General features: G+C 40.0%; 1 protein-coding gene across 1 annotated transcript in view; it reads right to left on the bottom strand.

Annotated features, from left to right (window-relative positions):
* CD2AP (CD2 associated protein) overlaps window positions 1-21,125 on the bottom strand; it is a gene marked incomplete at its 3' end in the record, with an annotated part of 687,573 nt that overhangs the window by 150,029 nt on the left and 516,419 nt on the right. Inside the window, 2 exon segments of the mRNA XM_053709615.1 lie at window positions 6,853-6,951; window positions 8,461-8,555. Of these exon segments, the coding sequence (XP_053565590.1) occupies window positions 6,853-6,951; window positions 8,461-8,555 (194 nt within the window).

Raw genomic sequence — 21,125 nt, 5'->3', positions numbered from 1 at the left:
TGCTGAACAAACATCTTTTTAAGCAAACCTTCTAATTTTTTATCCATAGGATCTTTGAAAGCACAACTATCCTCTATGGGAATAGTGGTGCGTTTGTTTAAAGTAGAAACCGCTCCCTCGACCTTGGGGACTGACTGCCATAAGTCCTTTCTGGGGTCGACCATAGGAAACAATTTTTTAAATATGGGGGGAGGGACGAAAGGAATACCGGGCCTTTCCCATTCTTTATTAACAATGTCCGCCACCCGCTTGGGTATAGGAAAAGCTTCTGGGAGCCCCGGCACCTCTAGGAACTTGTCCATTTTACATAGTTTCTCTGGGATGACTAAATTTTCACAATCATCCAGAGTGGATAATACCTCCTTAAGCAAAATGCGGAGATGTTCCAATTTAAATTTAAATGTAATCACATCAGATTCAGCCTGCTGAGAAATGTTCCCTAAATCAGTAATTTCTCCCTCAGACAAAACCTCCCTGGCCCCCTCAGATTGGGTTAGGGGCCCTTCAGAGATATTAATATCAGCGTCGTCATGCTCTTCAGTAACTAAAACAGAGCAGCCACGCTTACGCTGACAAGGGTTCATTTTGGCTAAAATGTTTTTGACAGAATTATCCATTACAGCCGTTAATTGTTGCATAGTAAGGAGAATTGGCGCGCTAGATGTACTAGGGGCCTCCTGAGTGGGCAAGACTCGTGTAGACGAAGGAGGGAATGATGCAGTACCATGCTTACTCCCCTCACTTGAGGAATCATCTTGGGCATCATTGTCATTATCACATAAATCACATTTATTTAAATGAATAGGAATTCTGGCTTCCCCACATTCAGAACACAGTCTATCTGGTAGTTCAGACATGTTAAACAGGCATAAACTTGATCAGAAAGTACAAAAAACGTTTTAAAATAAAACCGTTACTGTCACTTTAAATTTTAAACTGAACACACTTTATTACTGCAATTGCGAAAAAACATGAAGGAATTGTTCAAAATTCACCAAATTTTCACCACAGCGTCTTAAAGCCTTGAAAATATTGCACACCAATTTTGGAAGCTTTAACCCTTAAAATAACGGAACCGGAGCCGTTTTAAGCTTTAAACCCCTTTACAGTCCCTGGTATCTGCTTTGCTGAGACCCAACCAAACCCCAAGGGGAATACGATACCAAATGACGCCTTCAGAAGTCTTTTATAAGTATCAGAGCTCCTCTCACATGCGACTGCATGCCATGCCTCTCAAAAACAAGTGCGCAACACCGGCGCGAAAATGAGACTCTGCCTATGCTTTGGGAAAGCCCCTAAAGAATAAGGTGTCTAAAACAGTGCCTGCCGAAATTATTAAATCAAAATACCCAGAATAAATGATTCCTCAAGGCTAAATAAGTGTTAATATCAATCGATTTAGCCCAAAAAAAGTCTACAGTTTAAATAAGCCCTTGTGAAGCCCTTATTTACAATCGTAATAAACATGGCTTACCGGATCCCATAGGGAAAATGACAGCTTCCAGCATTACATCGTCTTGTTAGAATGTGTCATACCTCAAGCAGCAAGAGACTGCAAACTGTTCCCCCAACTGAAGTTAATTGCTCTCAACAGTCCTGTGTGGAACAGCCATGGATTTTAGTTACGGTTGCTAAAATCATTTTCCTCATACAAACAGAATTCTTCATCTCTTTTCTGTTTCTGAGTAAATAGTACGTACCAGCACTATTTGAAAATAACAAACTCTTGATTGAATAATGAAAAACTACAGTTAAACACTAAAAAACTCTAAGCCATCTCCGTGGAGATGTTGCCTGTACAACGGCAAAGAGAATGACTGGGGTAGGCGGAGCCTAGGAGGGATCATGTGACCAGCTTTGCTGGGCTCTTTGCCATTTCCTGTTGGGGAAGAGAATATCCCACAAGTAAGGATGACGCCGTGGACCGGACACACCTATGTTGGAGAAAGAGAACCGCTTCTACTTTTGGACATTGCCACACAAGCATTTAAAGAGACACTACCTGCAATAAAGTAGGAAGTTTTACCTTATCACTTATCCATTTTTACTGTATTGTATGTTTTAATACCATTGGAATTTATATGCAATTTTTGTATGTTTTTAAATACTCCTAAGTTTTTGCTTATTCAGTAGCTTTCTAAGGTTATATGTGTCTGGCGCTTTTCATAGTGTTTGTTTGTTTATAGGAAACAATTAATTATATTTTTTTTTATCCGTTTAGTTGAAAAAATAATCAGACAATTAATAGATTAGGAAAATATTCGTTAGTTGCAGCCCTAGTATATATGTGTGGTTAGAGATTAAGATCTGTGGTGTAGCGCATGCACAGTAATTCCATTTTTACTCAGACTTATTCTCGGCCACATAAAAATGCTGGACAGCGGCGACTGGAATGTGGTGACACGGTGAAGCGTATGCATAGTGAAGGATTTGCAGTCAAACAGCTGATTCTACATTACTGGAAGAGATGCTGTCTAGCATTCTTATGAGGTTAGGAAAATTTTAGAACACCGGTCCTGAATCAGAGTTTGTTTACTTGGGTTCTAGGATAACCATAGGTCACTTCCAGTTGACCTAGAAATTGCACAATCTGGCTTCATAGGAGAAGGCAATTTGATTTAATTGCTAGTATGTATAAATAGGCACTGTTGTACACAGGTTTTCCAAGAAAATCGTTTAATGTCTGAAGAATGCATAGGCTCAAAAATCTTTAATACCAAATTAAGACACCAAGGAGAAGCAATACATTTAATAACAGGTTTAACTGTAATTAAAGCCAGGACAAAAAAGTGAATATAAGGAAGATTAGCAATCTTTCTGTGAAATAAAACAGAAAGAGCAGAGATTTGTCCTTTTAAAGGTATTGGCAGACAAACCTTTAACCAAACCATCCTAAAGAAACTGGAGAATCCTAGGAATCTGAAAGGAATGCCAGGAATAATCATGGGAAGAACACCATGAAATATAGGTTTTCCAAACCTCGTGTTATATTTTACTTGAAACAGGCTTACGAGCCTGAATCATAGTGTTAATCACAGAGTCAGATAAACCTCTACGAATGAGGACTAAATGTTCAATTTCCATGCCATCAAATTTAGAGATTTGAGATCTGGATGAAAGAACTGGCCTTGAGACAGGAGGTCTGGTCTTAGAGTAATTAGCCAAAGCTGGCAACTGGACATTTGGGGCAAGGTCTGCATATCAAATTCTGCGAGGCCACGTTGGTGCTATCAGAAACACATAAGCTTGTTCCATTATGATCTTTGAGATCACTCTTGGAAGTAGAACCAGAGGGGGGGGAAATGGAAGCAGGCTGGTAAGACCAGGGAACTGCTAAAGTGTCCATCATTTCCACCTGAGGATCCCTGGACCTGGAAAGGTACCTGGCAAGTTTCTTGTTCAGACGAGAGGCCATCAGATCCATCTCTAGAGAGCCCCACATCTGTACAATTCAGTAGAATACATCTGGGTGGAGAGACCACTTCCCCTGGATGAAGAGATTGTCAGATGAGATAATCCGCTTCCCAATTGTCTACACCTGGAATATGGTAGAGGAGTATAATGTTGATCTGTAAAGGGAAGCAGCAGATGAATCCCTGCAGCCGAATTTACAGAGAGCCTTATGAATAGGTTTCCCATAGGTGAAAACATGGTGTCATCAGGCAATACTCCCTTCTCATCCCTCAGACAATCACTGCACTTAGAGAGGAACTGGGCTTCAATATGCTTAGAAGCGCCTTTCACTGAAGAATCAAACGCATCATGCTTCATCACCTCCTAAGGAGGCAAAGTTTTTAAACTGGGGTAGGAGTGAGGTGGGAGGTGTATTTATAGGCATTTGAGGTTATGTTGTAGTAACCAAATCAGGGTCGGCTTCAAGGGGGGGCAATGGCCACCCAAATGGAATGCTGTACCCCCTCAGAAAATATTGATATGATCATACGCTGCACTAGAAAGGTTTTTTGACTGGCTCTCTGCAACACCAACAGTGCAACTTACTTTCTGTCCAGACCCTGACCTAAGACTTTCATGGGCTGGCCCAGCTATTGGCTTGCTATAGCCTATGGGAATTGGGAATGTGGGCACACCGTGCGCGTGTGATGACCGAGTGTGGAGGCGGAGCTCACTTGCCCAGCTGTGCCTGCGCTGCCTGCCTGGCCAGCCTACTATGACTAAAACTGAGAGAGGGAGAAATCATGAGGGATGAGCCTGGCTCCACATGACTGACTGAGACTCACACACGGCATGTTTTGCAACACCATGCACCATCTATCATGAGCCACGTGAGGTGAATGATGCCCTGCCCAACCAGTGAGAGGGAGAGTGAGGTATGAATGGAATGGTGTCATGGCACGGCGGGGGTCTCTGAGGGTACGGGGGGGCAGGGCACTGCGGGCAGAAAATATGCACGGACTGGGCAGTCACCACCCACCATCACCATATAAATTTCCATAGAGAGTTATGCACAGACAGACTCCTCTGCAAAGGTGGCTGGATAACTTGTAATGAAAGTCCAATTTAGTTTAGTCAAGGCTGGCTGGTCATTAATTATTCATAATAACGGTCTGATATACAGAAAAAAAAGTTAGATGTGCCTTTCCCTTGCATAAACAGTCACTGCATATCCAATATCAATTACATATAAAAATGCACACATGAACGACACATCGTCATGATTTTGCAAACAATTACAGGTAGCCCTCAGTTTACGCCGGGGTTAGGTTCCAGAAGGAATGGTTGTAAATCGAAACCGTTGTAAATTGAAACCCAGTTTATAATGTAAGTCAATGGGAAGTGAAGGAGATAGGTTCCAGTCCCCTCTCAAAATTGTCATAAGTAACACCTAATACATTATTTTTAAAGCTTTGAAATGAAGGCTTTAAATGCTAAACACCATTATAAACCGAATAAAATAATCACACAACACAGAATATATAATTAAAGTTAAATGAACAAAAACTTATGCTAAACAGCATTATAAACCTAATAAAATAATCACACAACACAGACTTCACTTGCATTTTTCTGCAAACAGTTCTTTCTATGCATTCGAATCTTGACTGATTTCTAGACAGGAAGATCTTGTTCCTTTGAAATCTTCTTGATAGCTCATGTCTGGTTAAACTGATTAATTTCAGTTTGGTTGGCTTTGCTGCAACACAAGCGGACAGCTCCACCTACTTTTAATAAATGCACTGCTTCTCAATGCTTTACAATAGCAGTCACATGACTGGAAAAAAAAGGATGTTATTCTGAAACGGTGTAAATTGAACCGTTGTAAAAGGAGGGCCACCTGTTTTTATATTTATGGAAATGAAAAAGACTTATAAAAGCATGAATATGTAAACTATCCTTACTTTCCTTACTATCCGTAGGGAAATCTGAAGACATAATCATTCACTATTATTTTGTAAGTTGTTGTTTTGTAAAATGTTTGTTTCTTTAGAGACAAAGCCCATAAAACAGTTTGTGGAATATAATGCCTGGGGGCCACAACTTGTCCCTCTTCCTATCTATCCAACACTATCCCTTTTCCCATTTGAATAATACATATCTGCAAATTGCTACGTTACTGAACCCTCCTGTTTATCCAATACATTGATATAACTTTGTGCATTTAAAAAATGGTGTATTTTTTCCATGCTAAAGAATTGCTTATTTTCAGTTAGTTTTGTATAGTCTATAGTTAGTCTACATATTTCTCCATTAAAAGGACAGTAACGTCAAAATTAATCTTGTTCATAAAATATTCTAGAGCAGTAGTGTCCAACCTTTTCAAATGAGAGACTGTTGAGTAATTTTGTTTTAGTCAGTAAACAAACATTAGCACTTATGCTAAATGGACAGTAAAGTCAAAACTAAACTTACATGAGAATGCCATTAAAAAATATTCCAATTAACATCTGTTACCAAATCTGCTTATTTATCTTGGTATTCTTTGCTGAAGAGTAAATCTAAATAGCAATGTCTGTAGCTATATTATACATCTCTTATATGAAACAAAGAAAAAAAAGACAGTGGCTCTACGTACATAATTTTTTTTGCACTTTTAGATTTCTTTTAGTAGGCATCATTTAAATAGTAATTTAGGTAGTAATAATAAAAGTGTTTGCCATTGGTATGTGGAAAATATGTTGTTTTGTTTTTTTTTTTTGGGGGGGGGGCGTCAAAATGCATCTTCGCCTCTGTAGACAAAAATCCTTGCACCGGCCCTGAGTGCACTTTTGAGGCATCAATAGAAGCCGGTAGCCATTTATAGACTTATATTTATATGATACAATCATATTCTTATAGGTTCACAGTACATAGGTTGTATTAAGTAGCCTGATATCCGTTAGTTATTGCGAAACAGGTATAGCTAAATCTAATCTACAAAATTACCAGTACCTGAAAACCTAGTATCCTCACTCCTATTGCAAACAAAGGGGCTAATTGCATGGGGGGGTGCATGGCTGTTTAGGGGACATGATTGAGATTTGAGAATGAGTTTAAGGGTTTTGGATCATGGTGATTAAGAGGTGAATTGTTTTTAAGGAGCTATTGCACTGGAGGTCTCAAGTTTAATGGATCTGTTTTAGTGCACTGCATAGGATTTAGACTTCATTCTTTTACCTAATGAATTAGCACAGATTCTCCAAATGTTAATAGTGGGGGATAAGCCAGCCAGAAGCTACACTTCCCTGCAGAATATGTAGGTCTGCTCTTATTTTGAATGTAAATGCGTGCCCCCTCGTGAAAAAAAAATGCCCCCCATTTCATTCTTTCTGGAGCCGACCCTAAACCAAATGTGTGGGAGTGTGGAACAGATGATAAATCATGTTTTGCAAACAAGTATTTAATCACAATACATACTTCTTTTTCTGAATCTTGAATTATAGCAGCAAAATTGTCTGGAAACACTCCTTCTTTACCATTTAGTTCTCCCTTCCACCAACCTGGATCCCCGGTATCCTATGGAAAAACACCAATTAGGGATGATAAAGTTCTTAATAAGAAAAACCATGTCTGATACACGAGTATAAAGTCCTGTACTTTTAAAAAAGAAACAATTATATTATAGATAACATTTTAAAATAGCATTCTTACATGGAAAAATGAAAAACTCTAAAAGTTCACTTTATAGCCAAAAAATGTATGTGGACACCTGACTATCTCACAGCTATATGTTTAATGGTTGGACACCCCAATCTAAAACCCCGCCCCCCTTTGAAGATATAACAGCTGCAGCTCTTAATGGAAGGTTTCCACAAGATTTTGGTGTACCTCTGTGCCCATTCAGACAAAAGATTTCTATTGAAGTATATCTATCACTTCAGAGAAAAAGTTTTTACTGCTCCAATACCCAGTAGCTGTGTGCTTTACGCCACCCAAGTAAGGCTTGTGTACAGTCGCTCAGTCATGGAAACCTATTTCACGAAGCTCCTGACACAAATTTATCGTGCCGATGTTGCTTTCATAGGCAGTTTGGAATTCTATAGTGAGTCAGTGATGCAATGAATTATAGGCAATTTTTACGTCAGCACTCAGCGTCTAACAATTCATGGCTGGGCTGTTGCTTCTAAAGGCTTTCAATTCACAGTAATAAGTTGTCTGGTGCAGATCTGGTACAGCAGAAATTTCACAAACTGTCTTGTGGCAGAAGTGTCATCCTATGATAGTGGCACGTTTAAATTAATTGAGCTCTTCAGTATGACTCATTGTACTGAAAACATTTGTCTATGGAAATTTCATGACTGTGCAAGATTGTATGCACCTGTTAGAAATGGGTGTGGCTGAAACACCTAAACTCACTAAAAAGTAGGAGTGTCAACATATCTTAGGCCATAAACTGTATATTGAATCCATCTGTTTACTAGCAATTAAAACGAATTACTTCCATTGCTTGGTTTGGGAGATGTGGTAACAATATTGAATGAATATAGGCAAGAAATCTAAAATACATATGTTATGGGTGAAGTAAGAATTAAAACTGATATTACCTAAGCGGCTGTCCCCCTACACTACAGGCAGAGGCAAAAGAGATAGCCAAGATGGGGGAATTACAGTGCATGCTATATATGTTTGATGCAGTGACTCCGCACTCTGAGGGAATTCATGATCTTACATCGGGCTTTACCCACAGCCGCTTGGGTAATGTCCGTTTTACCTGTGTAATCCTAGGATTACCCAATATCTGACTTTACCCATAACACAAATACACACAGTAATTCAGATTAGCGTAGCATTCTTAATCCTCATTCAGTAAAAGAGCAACATTTTCAGAACATTCTCCTATCAGAATAAAAGAAACAATGAGATCATAAGTGCTGAGAAAATTAAAATTCCATAAAAAAACATTAAAATTCTACAGTATGCAATTGCTGCATTTTACACGGTTTACATTACTTATTTTTTTTATGTCTAATAAAGCTAAGCACCAAAGGTATATTATATTAAAAGCAAATTAAGCAAAACACTTACTTTACTTAATAACTGGATAGTGTCACCTTCTTTAAAACTAAGTTCATCATCATTAACACCTTCATAGTTATATAATGCTCTGCAAAATTCTTTGGCTAAAAGAAGAAGAAAAAAATCATAGAAAGTTGTACAATCACTTTTTTTCCAGCTCACTGCAATCATAATTAAATTTTATAAAATATAAGTTATCTTGTTTTTTACTCTAAAATTAGTATTAAAAAAATCACATATTGTTAGCACATAGTAAGTAGCATTCAAAGCCATACACAGATAAAAAGAAGAATGTATACTTAATTATAATAGACAATTAGCTGGGGAAATTATTTATTTACACTTACAATATATGTATCAACATATATATAGAACACACTTCACACACAAAAAAACACAATCTAAAATGATCGTTTATGCTTAACGGATAAATTAATTTCTTTAATGGTAATGAAAGTCCTCGATCCATTACTCCTGGAAATTGTACTCCACTAGGAGGAGGCAAAGATCCCAAAACTTCCAGAGCCCTTAAACCCCTTCCCCACCCTACTAGAAAGTCTGACGTATGGCCGAGCTAGAAAAAAAGTCGGAAGAGAAAAACATAATTTATGTAAGAACTTATCTGATCAATTAATTTCTTTTATATTGGCAAGAGTCCACGAGATACTAGACTTGCATGACTGAAATTTACAATCAAGTTTAGTAAATCATGTTGGGATGGAATGGTTGCTGACATCTTTCAATGCTCCTGACACCTATTCTTGATTTTGAAACAATGGAGCGAATATCTTACATCACAGGACTATGAAATTGTTTCAACAGGTTACTAGCCTGACGTCTGCTTGATACGATCATGTGATGAATCCTTAACCAATTATGTTAAGCCTTCTTGTGATAGGCTGCATCTAGAGGTGTGTGCTTAGAACCAATTTCTATTGGTCAATGACGATACAAATACCGGGTTGGGGCCCTGACTCTGGTTAGCCTCTGAGAAAGCTGTGCTAGCGGCGAAATGCACATCAGGCGTTGTCTGTGTGCATGAGATTTGCTAATTTGTGTTTACCTGGGACCTCTCTAAGCTCATATTGATGTGGCAATTGCCTTCCTTAATCAGTCATTTACTAATCGTTTCCTCTCCTGCTCTAGATACCAGTATTGCTCAGATTAGGTAATGTTGTTGGGGTCAATCCCCTTTTTAGATTAGCTTTAGAGCAATCCATGTATTCTCTGAGCCTTGAGGGTTACGGTGTATTTGAACTATTACCCAGGGAAGTAATTCTGTTTTTGAAGTCTCACACACACAGTCCTGATCTCTTTCTTAATCTAAGTTTTAAATGTATGTTTTACATATTTATGTTATACATTTGCTACTATTTACCACTTTTTTATTCTAACATTGGTAAAAGTTACGTTTTAATAACCAGTTCTTGACACAATCCGGTTTTCAATGCATACTGTTACTATATAGTGTTTTGTGAGTGCTGGGTACTGTCAAACTTCTCTCTCTTTTTTGTACCGATATACAATCCTACCAGGTGGGGCAAAGTTTCCCAAACCTCAAAATGCCTATAAATACACCCCTCACCACACCCACAATTCAGTTTAACGAATAGCCAAGTAGTGGGGTGATAAAGAAAGGAGTAAAAAGCAACAAAAAAAGGAATTTGGAAATAATTGTGCTTTATACAAAAAAACATAACCACCATAAAAAGGGTGCGTCTCATGAACTGTTGCCAATATGAAATAAATAAATTTATCAGGTAAGTTTTTACATAAAAGGAACTGTATGCTTACCTGATAAATGTCTTTTTCGATACGATGAGTCCACGGATTTCATCCTTACTTGTGAGATATTCTCCTCCTGGTCAGCAGGAGGCGGCAAAGAGCACCACAGCAGAGCTGTATAAATAGCTCCTAACTTCCTTCCCAACCCAGTCATTCGACCGAAGTTAGGAAGAGAAAGGAAAAGCCAAGGTGCAGAGGTGTCTGAAGGTTAACAAAAATTTAATAACCTGTCTCATTAGAACAGGGCGGGGACGTGGACACATTGTATCGAAAAAGAAATAAATTTATCAGGTAAGCATTAATTTCCTTTTCTTTTTCAAGATACGATGAGTCCACGGATTTCATCCTTACTTGTGGGATACAATACCAAAGATATAGTACGTAGATAAAACGGGAGGGACAAGACAGGGAACCTAAACGGAAGGCACCACTGCTTGAAGAACCTTTCTCCCAAAAACAGCCTCAGCCGAGACAAAAGAATCAAATTTGAAAAAGTGTGAAGAGAAAACCAAGTTGCAGCCTTGCAAATCTGTGCAACAGAAGCATCATTTTTGAATGCCCATGAGGAAGCAACAGTCCTAGTGGAATGAGCCGTAATTCTTTCAGAAGACTGCTGTCCAGCAATCCCGTATGCAAACGGATGATACTCTTCAGCCAAAAAGAAAAAGAGGTAGCCGTAGCTTTCTGACCCCTACATTTCCCTGAAAAATGATAAACAAAGAAGATGACTGACAAAAAATCCTTAGTCGCTTGTAATTAGACTTTAAAGCACGGACTACGTCTAAATTTAATAGCAGGTGTTCCTTTTGAGAAGAAGAAATAGGACACAAAGAAAGAACAACAATCTCCTGATTAATGTTCTTGTCTGAAACAACTTTAGGAAGAAAACCAGTTTAAAACGTAAAACCACCTTATCCGATGAAAAATAAGGTAAGGAGAATTATATTGTAATGCTGAAGAAATAGCAACAAGAAACAAAACTTTCCAAGATAATAACTGAATATCTATGGAATGCATAAGTTCAAATGTAACCCCTTGAAGAACTATAAAAACGAAACTCAAACTCCAAGGAGGAGCAATCAGATTAAACACAGGCCTGATTCAAGTCAAAGCCTGACAAAAAGATTGAACATCTGGAACATCTGGTACATCTGCCAGACACTTGTGCAAAAAAAGATAAGGCAGAAATCTGCCTCTTTAGGAAACTCACTGAGAAACCCCTCTCCAATCCTACTTGGAGAAAAGACAAAATCCTGGGAATCCTAACTCCACTCCATGAGTATCCTATGGATTCACACCAATAAAGACATATTCGTCATAACTTATGGCAAATCTTTCTAGTTACAGGCTTACGTGCCTGAATTAAGGCATCTATGACCAGATCAGAGAACCCCCGCTTGGAAAAGATTAAGCGTTCAATCCCCAAGCAGCCAGTTGCAGAGAAACCAACTTTGGGAGAAGGAAGGGTCTCTGAATGAAAAGGTCCGTCCTCAATAGAAGCATCCAAGGAGGCAGGGATGACATGTCCACCTGATCGGCATACCAAATCCAGTGAGGTCACGCAGGAACGATGAGGACCACTGATGCCCTTTCCCATTTGAGCAAATACCCGGGAAAAAAGCGCAAACGGGGAAAATATATATATTAGACTGAAGGACCAAGGAACTGCCAAAGTATCTATCAGCTCAGACTGGGCCCCAGGACCTGGACCCGTATCCCAGAAACCTGGCATTCTTACAAGAGGCCATGAGATCCAACTCCAGCCGACCACATTTGAAATTCAGGTTGGAGAAAACTCCCGGATGGAGTTCTCCCCTCTCCCAGAAGAAAATCTGTCCGTCTGAAAAAAAGATGAAACTGCGCCAAAGCCAATTTAGGACAGACCAGAAGAGCCTTGAGCTCTCTCTCAGTTTCAGGAAGTCTATAAAATGAACAGACTCCATCTGAGTCCACACTCTGCTAAATCATGTTCCCTAGGATAGGTGATCCAGAGACTAATTGAGGAGACAAAGCCGCATAATCTCTGTTCCATTGCCTGAATATGCTTAACTTCATAGGCCTGAAGTGGAACAAATGAAATTGTAAGGGTCACAAGACAATGCTCAGTTAATCAAACTTGGAAGGATGCAAGATAGAGTAGACCCCACCAGAGATTGAACCTACAACCCCTGGGTTGATACGGAGTTCATTCACAGTGCCTTAGCATGCCAAGCTATCTGTCCGGCTATTCTCCATTGCCGTCACCATCAGTCCGATCACTCCGAGAAGAGGACTGAAGGACTAGGCCAGAAAATGAAAGAACTTAATTTCTTGACCTCAGTCAGAAAATACTTCCTTGATATGGAAATAGTCATGAATCCCAAGAAAACTACCCATGTGCTTGGGACAAAGGAACACCTTTCCAAAGACACCTTCCCCCCGTGAGATCATGGGAAGAATAACACCATATCCGTGTAAATCTTGCTCGCTGCAAGGATGACGCTGGAACTAGGATATCAGCCAGATAGGGCACCATTGCAATGTCCCGAAACTGAAGCACTGCCAATAGTGATCCCAGAGTCTTCGTAAGAACTCGAAACCATGGCAGACAGAAAGGACCACGAACAGAAAGTGTTTGTCCAGTAAAGGCAAACCCTAAAACTTGAGACGATTCTCTTGAATGGAACATGAAGGCACTTGTTCTTGAATCCACTGTTGTCATAAATTGACCCCCTAGGATTAAGGAAGGGATGGAACAAATTAATAGCTTCCATCCTGAAGGACAGTACCCTTCTTAAAAAATGGTCTGAAGACTCCCATTGTACGAGAACCCCAACCCGATCGGTAACCCTAGATCCTGTACCAATATTAAAACTGGAACCATCACTCCCAGGTCTGATAGGCCTCCTACGCAGTGTAAGGACATCTCTCCTTTTGTCTGATCTTCAGACAAGTTTGAAAGCATAAACTCCCTCTCAGAGGAAAACATTTGAGCTTGAAACCAAACTTGAGCGAAAAATGGAGAGTCAGCCCCCTACAAGATCCAATTCCGGACTGGGACATGTTCTCCATGCTGTCCTTGATTCAACAGCAGGCTGTGTTTTTTTGTTTTTTTTTTCAATTTTACTTTGTAATTTTCGGCAGGCCAGGTCCCAACAAAGATTGCTCCTGGCAAGGAACCACCAAAATCTTAGGATTATAACCTATATCCGTAAAACAAAGCTCTAACCATAAGGTCCCAAGAGTCGAAACAAAGCCACTATGCTCCCAGTTAAATAACTGGAAGGGAGAGAATAAAATAAAGGAATTTGCCATATGAAAAACCTTCATCCAGTCCTGGATTTTGTCCAGGGAAGCTACGAAAAATAGCATCAGACAACATGCCATTGCACTAGCGACGGTAGAAAAGAACACAGATGGTTGCCATTTTAAACCCTGGTGAATGTCCCATGCCCTAGGATTATCCTCTAAGGGTAAAAACAACACGTCCCTTTTAAATAACAACCCATGAACATACATAGTATGTATGGGGTACTTGTAAAGCGCGGCTAATCACCCGTAAGGGTCTCAATGCACTACTCATTTTATCAACCCCGGAAGGATGAAAGGCTGAGTGGGCCTCACCGAGGATTGAACCTGCAACCCCTGGGTTGCTACAGAGCTCTACTCGTAGTGATAGTTACAATAACTTCCCTAAGGAAAGTCGCCCAGCCTTCGTAGCTGAGTCGGCTATGGGAAACCAACTTGTAAACATAGGAAATGCCTAAGGTACCATTCCATCCGAAACTTAGACTTTCAGTAGCATAGAGAAACCTTTTAGAATAACAATTCCTCTACAACTGCTTACACCCCGTGAAAAATTATATAATGGAGTGTGAAGGAACGCAGGACACTGTAATTTCGTACTATAGGAGAAATTTGTGGCCATAGTTAACAGACTCCCAAACGGCAATCGCCATAGAGGGAATAAAATAAATCAATAGAGAATATAAATTTGAATATAATTTTTTTTTTTTTTTTAAATTTCTTCACATAGGAAAACAATACAGTGCCTTGAAATCTGAAAAGGAACTCTATTCTCGTGTGCGTTAGTTTCATCCTCAGACACAAGGAATGAATAAACAGATAAACAGCTGAAATGCATTTATAATAATATACACAGGACAACAACGTTACTATCCCTTTAAATCTTAAAGTAACTTATTTTCATGTTTCATGTGTAAATCTTGCTCGCTGCAAGGATGACGCTGGAACTAGGATATCAGCCAGATAGGGCACCATTGCAATGTCCCGAAACTGAAGCACTGCCAATAGTGATCCCAGAGTCTTCGTAAGAACTCGAAACCATGGCAGACCGAAAGGACCACGAACAGAAAGTGTTTGTCCAGTAAAGGCAAACCCTAAAACTTGAGACGATTCTCTTGAACGGAACATGAAGGCACTTGTTCTTGAATCCACTGTTGTCATAAATTGACCCCCTAGGATTAAGGAAGGGATGGAACAAATTAATAGCTTCCATCCTGAAGGACAGTACCCTTCTTAAAAAATGGTCTGAAGACTCCCATTGTACGAGAACCCCAACCCGATCGGTAACCCTAGATCCTGTACCAATATTAAAACTGGAACCATCACTCCCAGGTCTGATAGGCCTCCTACGCAATGTAAGGACATCTCTCCTTTTGTCTGATCTTCAGACAAGTTTGAAAGCATAAACTCCCTCTGAGAGGAAAACATTTGAGCTTGAAACCAAACTTGAGCGAAAAATGGAGAGTCAGCCCCCTACAAGATCCAATTCCGGACTGGGACATGTTCTCCATGCTGTCCTTGATTCAACAGCAGGCTGTGTTTTTTTTATTTTTTTATTTTACTTTGTAATTTTCGGCAGGCCAGGTCCCAACAAAGATTGCTCCTGGCAAGGAACCACCAAAATTTTAGGATTATAACCTATATCCGTAAAACAAAGCTCTAACCATAAGGTCCCAAGAGTCGAAACAAAGCCACTATGCTCCCAGTTAAATAACTGGAAGGGAGAGAATAAAATAAAGGAATTTGCCATATGAAAAACCTTCATCCAGTCCTGGATTTTGTCCAGGGAAGCTACGAAAAATAGCATCAGACAACATGCCATCGCACTAGCGACGGTAGAAAAGAACACAGATGGTTGCCATTTTAAACCCTGGTGAATGTCCCATGTCCTAGGATTATCCTCTAAGGGTAAAAACAACACGTCCCTTTTAAATAACAACCCATGAACATACATAGTATGTATGGGGTACTTGTAAAGCGCGGCTAATCAAAGGATGAAAGGCTGAGTGGGCCTCACCGAGGATTGAACCTGCAACCCCTGGGTTGCTACAGAGCTCTACTCGTAGTGATAGTTACAATTACTTCCCTAAGGAAAGTCGCCCAGCCTTCGTAGCTGAGTCGGCTATGGGAAACCAACTTGTAAACATAGGAAATGCCTAAGGTACCATTCCATCCGAAACTTAGACTCTCAGTAGCATAGAGAAACCTTTTAGAATAACAATTCCTCTACAACTGCTTACACCCCGTGAAAAATTATATAATGGAGTGTGAAGGAACGCAGGGCACTGTAATTTCGTACTATAGGAGAAATTTGTGGCCATAGTTAACAGACTCCCAAACAGCAATCGCCATAGAGGGAATAAAATAAATCAATAGAGAATATAAATTTGAATATAAAATTTTTTTTATTTTTTTTTAATTTCTTCACATAGGAAAACAATACAGTGCCTTGAAATCTGAAAAGGAACTCTATTCTCGTGTGCGTTAGTTTCATCCTCAGACACAAGGAATGAATAAACAGATAAACAGCTGAAATGCATTTATAATAATATACACAGGACAACAACGTTACTATCCCTTTAAATCTTAAAGTAACTTATTTTCATGTGTTTTTGTACCATCCTACGTCCCAAAGGATGAAATAACAAATAAACAGCTGTAATCTTTTTAATAAAATTTAAACAGAAGAAATGTTACTGTCTCTTTAAATTTTAAAAGAACATTTTATTTCTGTTGTGCAGAACAATCCAATAAAATCATTAATACTGTTGTAAATAGACATCGCTATGTACATTAAAAAAGCAATGTCTTTGTAAGGAACCGCAGAGCACTGCCTGTGGTTCATAAAATTATTCTGGACACAATAGTAGCAAGGATTGACCGGTGACACCAGACTCCTTACAGCAATAGCCTTAAAAGGAGTACATATATAAGAAAAAAGAATAAACACATGAAGTAAATTTATGCTTACCTGATAAATTAATTTATTTTACGATATGACGAGTCCACGGATTTCATCCTTACTTGTGGGATATTAACCTCCTAACAGGAAGTGGCAAAGAGCACCACAGCAGAGCTGTATATATATATATATATATATATATATATATATATATATATATATATATATATATATATATATATATATATATATATATATATATAGGAACTGCACTCTCAGTGGCACCCAGGGCTGAGCATGTTGCAGGGTCATGGGATGTGTACCCGGTCCGGTATGAGAGTGCAGTTCCCTTCCGTGTTTTGTATATGTCTAGGGTGGTTACATATTCCTGTGCACCCTTCCCTTGTTTTCAGTTTGTTTGGATTTGAAAGCTTGCATTGTGTGGCTGTTTTAGGGTCTCAGGTATTGGAAAGGACCTTGACGTGGTACCTGAGCTTGTCCCATTTGGCCAGATGCGGTGACTAACCTTTCCATTTTTGCTTTTAAATCTTAGCTGAGAGCTTGTAAGTGAGTGCTGGGTTTTCTCTGTGTGTTGTATTAATTTGTTTTGTAATTTTCCCCATGGTTCTTGCACCCAGACCTGTCTGGGGTTAACTGCTTGTGGCTCTGGGGACAGCACAGCTTCCTGTGAGTGCCAGTGGCACCCAGGGCTGAGCATGTTGCAGGGTCATGGGATGTGTACCCGGTCCGGTATGAGAGTGCAGTTCCCTTCCGTGTTTTGTATATGTCTAGGGTGGTTACATATTCCTGTGCACCCTTCCCTTGTTTTCAGTTTGTTTGGATTTGAAAGCTTGCATTGTGTGACTGTTTTAGGGTCTCAGGTATTGGAAAGGACCTTGACGTGGTACCTGAGCTTGTCCCATTTGGCCAGATGCGGTGACTAACCTTTCCATTTTTGCTTTTAAATCTTAGCTGAGAGCTTGTAAGTGAGTGCTGGGTTTTCTCTGTGTGTTGTATTAATTTGTTTTGTAATTTTCCCTATGGTTCTTGCACCCAGACCTGTCTGGGGTTAACTGCTTGTGACTCTGGGGACAGCACAGCTTCCTGTGAGTGCCAGTGGCACCCAGGGCTGAGAATGTTGCAGGGTCATGGGATGTGTACCCGGTCCGGTATGAGAGTGCAGTTCCCTTCCGTGTTTTTTATATATATATATATATATATATATATATATATATATATATATATATATATATATAGCTCCTCCCTTCCCTCCACCCCCAGTGATTCGACCGAAGGTTTAGGAAGAGAAAGGAAAAGCTAAAGGTACAGAGGTGACTGAAGTTTACAACAAATAAATATAAAATAAATATGTCTTAAAATAACACGGTGGGCCGTGGACTCGTCATATCGTAAAAGAAATTAATTTATTAGGTAAGCATAAATTTACTTTTCTTTTACAAAGATATGACAAGTCCACGGATTTCATCCTTACTTGTGGGATACCAATATCAAAGCTATATGACACGGATGAAAGGGAGGGACAAGACAGGAACCTAAATGGAAGGCACCACTGCTTGAAGAACCTTTCTCCCAAAAACAGGCTCAGAAGAAGCAAAAGTATAAAATTTGGAAAAAGTATGAAGAGACGATCAAGTCGTAGCCTTGCAAATCTGTTCTACAGAAGCATCGTTTTTAAAAGTCCATGAGGAAGCCACAGCCCTTGTAGAATGAGCTGTAATTCTTTCAGGAGGCTGCTGTTCAGCAGTCTCATATGCCAGGCGGATGATACTCCTCAGCCAAAAAGAAAGAGGTAGCCGTAGCTTTCTGACCCCTACGCTTTCCAGAATAAACAATGAATAATGAAGATAATTGACGGAAATCCTTAGTCGCCTGCAAGTAAAACTTCAAGGCACGGACCACGTCCAGGTTATGTAACAGACGTTTCTTCTTAGAAGGATTAGGACATAAGGAAGGAACAACAATTTCCTGATTAATATTCTTATTTGAAACAACCTTAGGAAGGAATCCAGGTTTGGTACGCAAAACCACCTTATCAGAATGAAATATAAAATAAGGCGAATCACATTGTAACGCTGAAAGCTCCGAAATTCTACAAGCAGAAGAAATAGCAACCAAAAACAAAACTTTCAAAGATAAAAATTTAATATCTATGGAATGCATGGGTTCAAACGGAACCCCTTGAAGAACTCTAAGAACTAAATTCAAACTCCAGGGAGGAGTAATTGGTCTAAATACAGGCTTAATTCTGGTAAGAGCCTGACAAAAAGACTGAACATCTGCCAAACGTTTGTGAAGCAAAATTGATAAAGCAGAAATCTGTCCCTTTAAGGAACTTGCTGATAACCCTTTCTCCAATCCTTCTTGGAGAAAAGACAGAATCCTGGGATCCCTAACTTTACTCCATGAGTAACCCTTGGATTCACACCAAAAAAGATATTTACGCCATATCTTATGATACATCTTTCTAGTGACAGGCTTACGTGCCTGTATCAAAGTATCAATGACTGAATCTTAGATAAAGTCAAGCGTTCAATCTCCAAGCAGTCAGCTGCAGAGAATTTAGATTTGGATGTTGGAAAGGTCCTTAAATGAGAAGGTCCTGTCTCAAAGGAAGTTTCCACGGTGGCAGAGAGGACATGTCCACTAGATCCGCCACGCAGGCACGATCAGGATTACTGAAGCTCTCTCCCGTTTGATTCGAGCAATTACGCATGGAAGGAGAGTAAATGGTGGAAACACATAAGCTAGGCTGAACGACCAAGGCATCTATCAGTTCTGCCTGGGGATCCCTCAACCTGGATCCGTATGTTGGAAGCTTGGCATTCTGACGAGATGCCATCAGATCCAATTCCGGTCTGCCCCATCGGAAAATCAGAGAAGCAAACACCTCCGGGTGGAGTTCCCACTCCCTCGGATGAAGAGTCTGTCGACTTAGAAAATCCGCTTCCCAGTTCGCTACTCCTAGGATGTAGATTGCCGACAGATAGCAAGAGTGGGCCTCCACCCATTGAATTATCCTTGATACTTCTATCATCGCTAAGGAACTCCTCGTTCCCCCTTGATTGATATAAGCTACAGACGTGATATTGTTCGACTGGAATCTGATGAATTTGGCTGAAACCAACTGAGGCCACGTCTCAAGCGAATTGAATATTGCTCTCAATTCCAGAATATTGATTGGAAGTAGAGACTCCACCTGAGTCCACACACCCTGAGCCATCAGGGAATTCCAGACTGCACCCCAGCCCAGGAGGCTGGCGTCCGTTGTCACTATCACCCACGAGGGTCTGCGGAACCACGTCCCCTGGGACAGCTGATCCAGTGACAACCACCAAAGAAGAGTCTCTGGTCTCTTGATCCAGATTTATCTGAGGAAATAAATTCGCATAGTCCCCATTCTACTGTCTGAGCATGCACAGCTGCAGTGGTCTGAGATGAAAACGAGCAAATGGAATGATGTCCATTGCTGCTACCATTAATCCAATTACTTCCATACACTGAGCCACTAACGGCCGAGGAATGGACTGAAGGGCTCGGCAAGTATTTAGAATCTTTGATTTTCTGGACTCCGTCAGAAATATCTTCATGTCTACAGAGTCTATCAGAGTTCCCAAGAAGGGAACCCTTGTCTGTGGAACTAGTAAACTCGGTTCACCTTCCAACTGTGAGTTCTCAGAAAGGACAACACTGTGTCTGTATGAGATTTCGTCAGATGACAAGTAGACGCCTGAATTAAAATATCGTCCAGATAAAGCGCCACTGCTATGCCCCGCGGTCTGAGAACCGCCAGAAGGGACCCTAGAACCTTTGTGAAGATCCTGGGTGCTGTGGCCAACCCGAAAAGAAGAGCCACGAACTGAAAATGTTTGTCCAGGAAGGTAAACCTTAGGAACTGATGATGATCCTTGTGAATAGGCATATGAAGGTATGCATCCTTTAAGTCCACGGTAGTCATATATTGACCCTCCTCCTGGATAATTGGTAAGATTGTTCGTATAGTCTCCATCTTGAACGATGGGACTCTGAGAAACTTGTTTAGACACTTGAGATCTAAAATGGGTCTGAAAGTTCCCTCTTTTTTGGGAACCACGAAAAGATTTGAGTAAAACCCCTGTCCCAGTTTTGAAACAGGAAGAATTACTCCCATGGTAGAGAGGTATTTTACACAGCGTAAGAATGTCTCTTTTTTTATCTGGTCTACAGACAATCGTGAAAGATGAAATCTCCCTCTTGGGAGAAAATCATTGAATTCCAGTTGATACCCGTGGGCCACGATTTCCAATGCCCAGGGGTCCTGAACATCTCTTGCCCAAGCCTGGGCAAAGAAAGAAAGTCTGCCCCCTACTAGATCCGGTCCTGGATCGGGGGCCGCCCCTTCATGCTGTCTTTGTAGCAGCAGGGGGCTTCTTGGGTTATTTACCTTTGTTCCAAAATGAAAAAATACAAGTATGGGGTAGCGCTAAAAAAGCATAGAGATAAGGAAAATTATTTAAATGCAATTATATGCAAATATAGTAGAATGCAATTGTTTTATACAAATACTACAAAAAACTAGTTATTGAATGATGAGTGTATACAGACACCTGATGTTGTAAGTGTAATTATAAGTGTACTTTTAAATATCAGTAATAAGTGCTAGTTTGGTGCTAAAAAATCTTAGAGGAAACTAATAATTCAAATC

The sequence above is a fragment of the Bombina bombina genome, chromosome 4 (assembly GCF_027579735.1).
Source record: "Bombina bombina isolate aBomBom1 chromosome 4, aBomBom1.pri, whole genome shotgun sequence".
In the NCBI taxonomy this organism is placed as follows: Eukaryota; Metazoa; Chordata; class Amphibia; order Anura; family Bombinatoridae; genus Bombina; species Bombina bombina.
The sequence above is the reverse complement of the archived record's forward strand: the minus strand, read 5'-3'. Positions and strand labels throughout refer to the sequence as shown.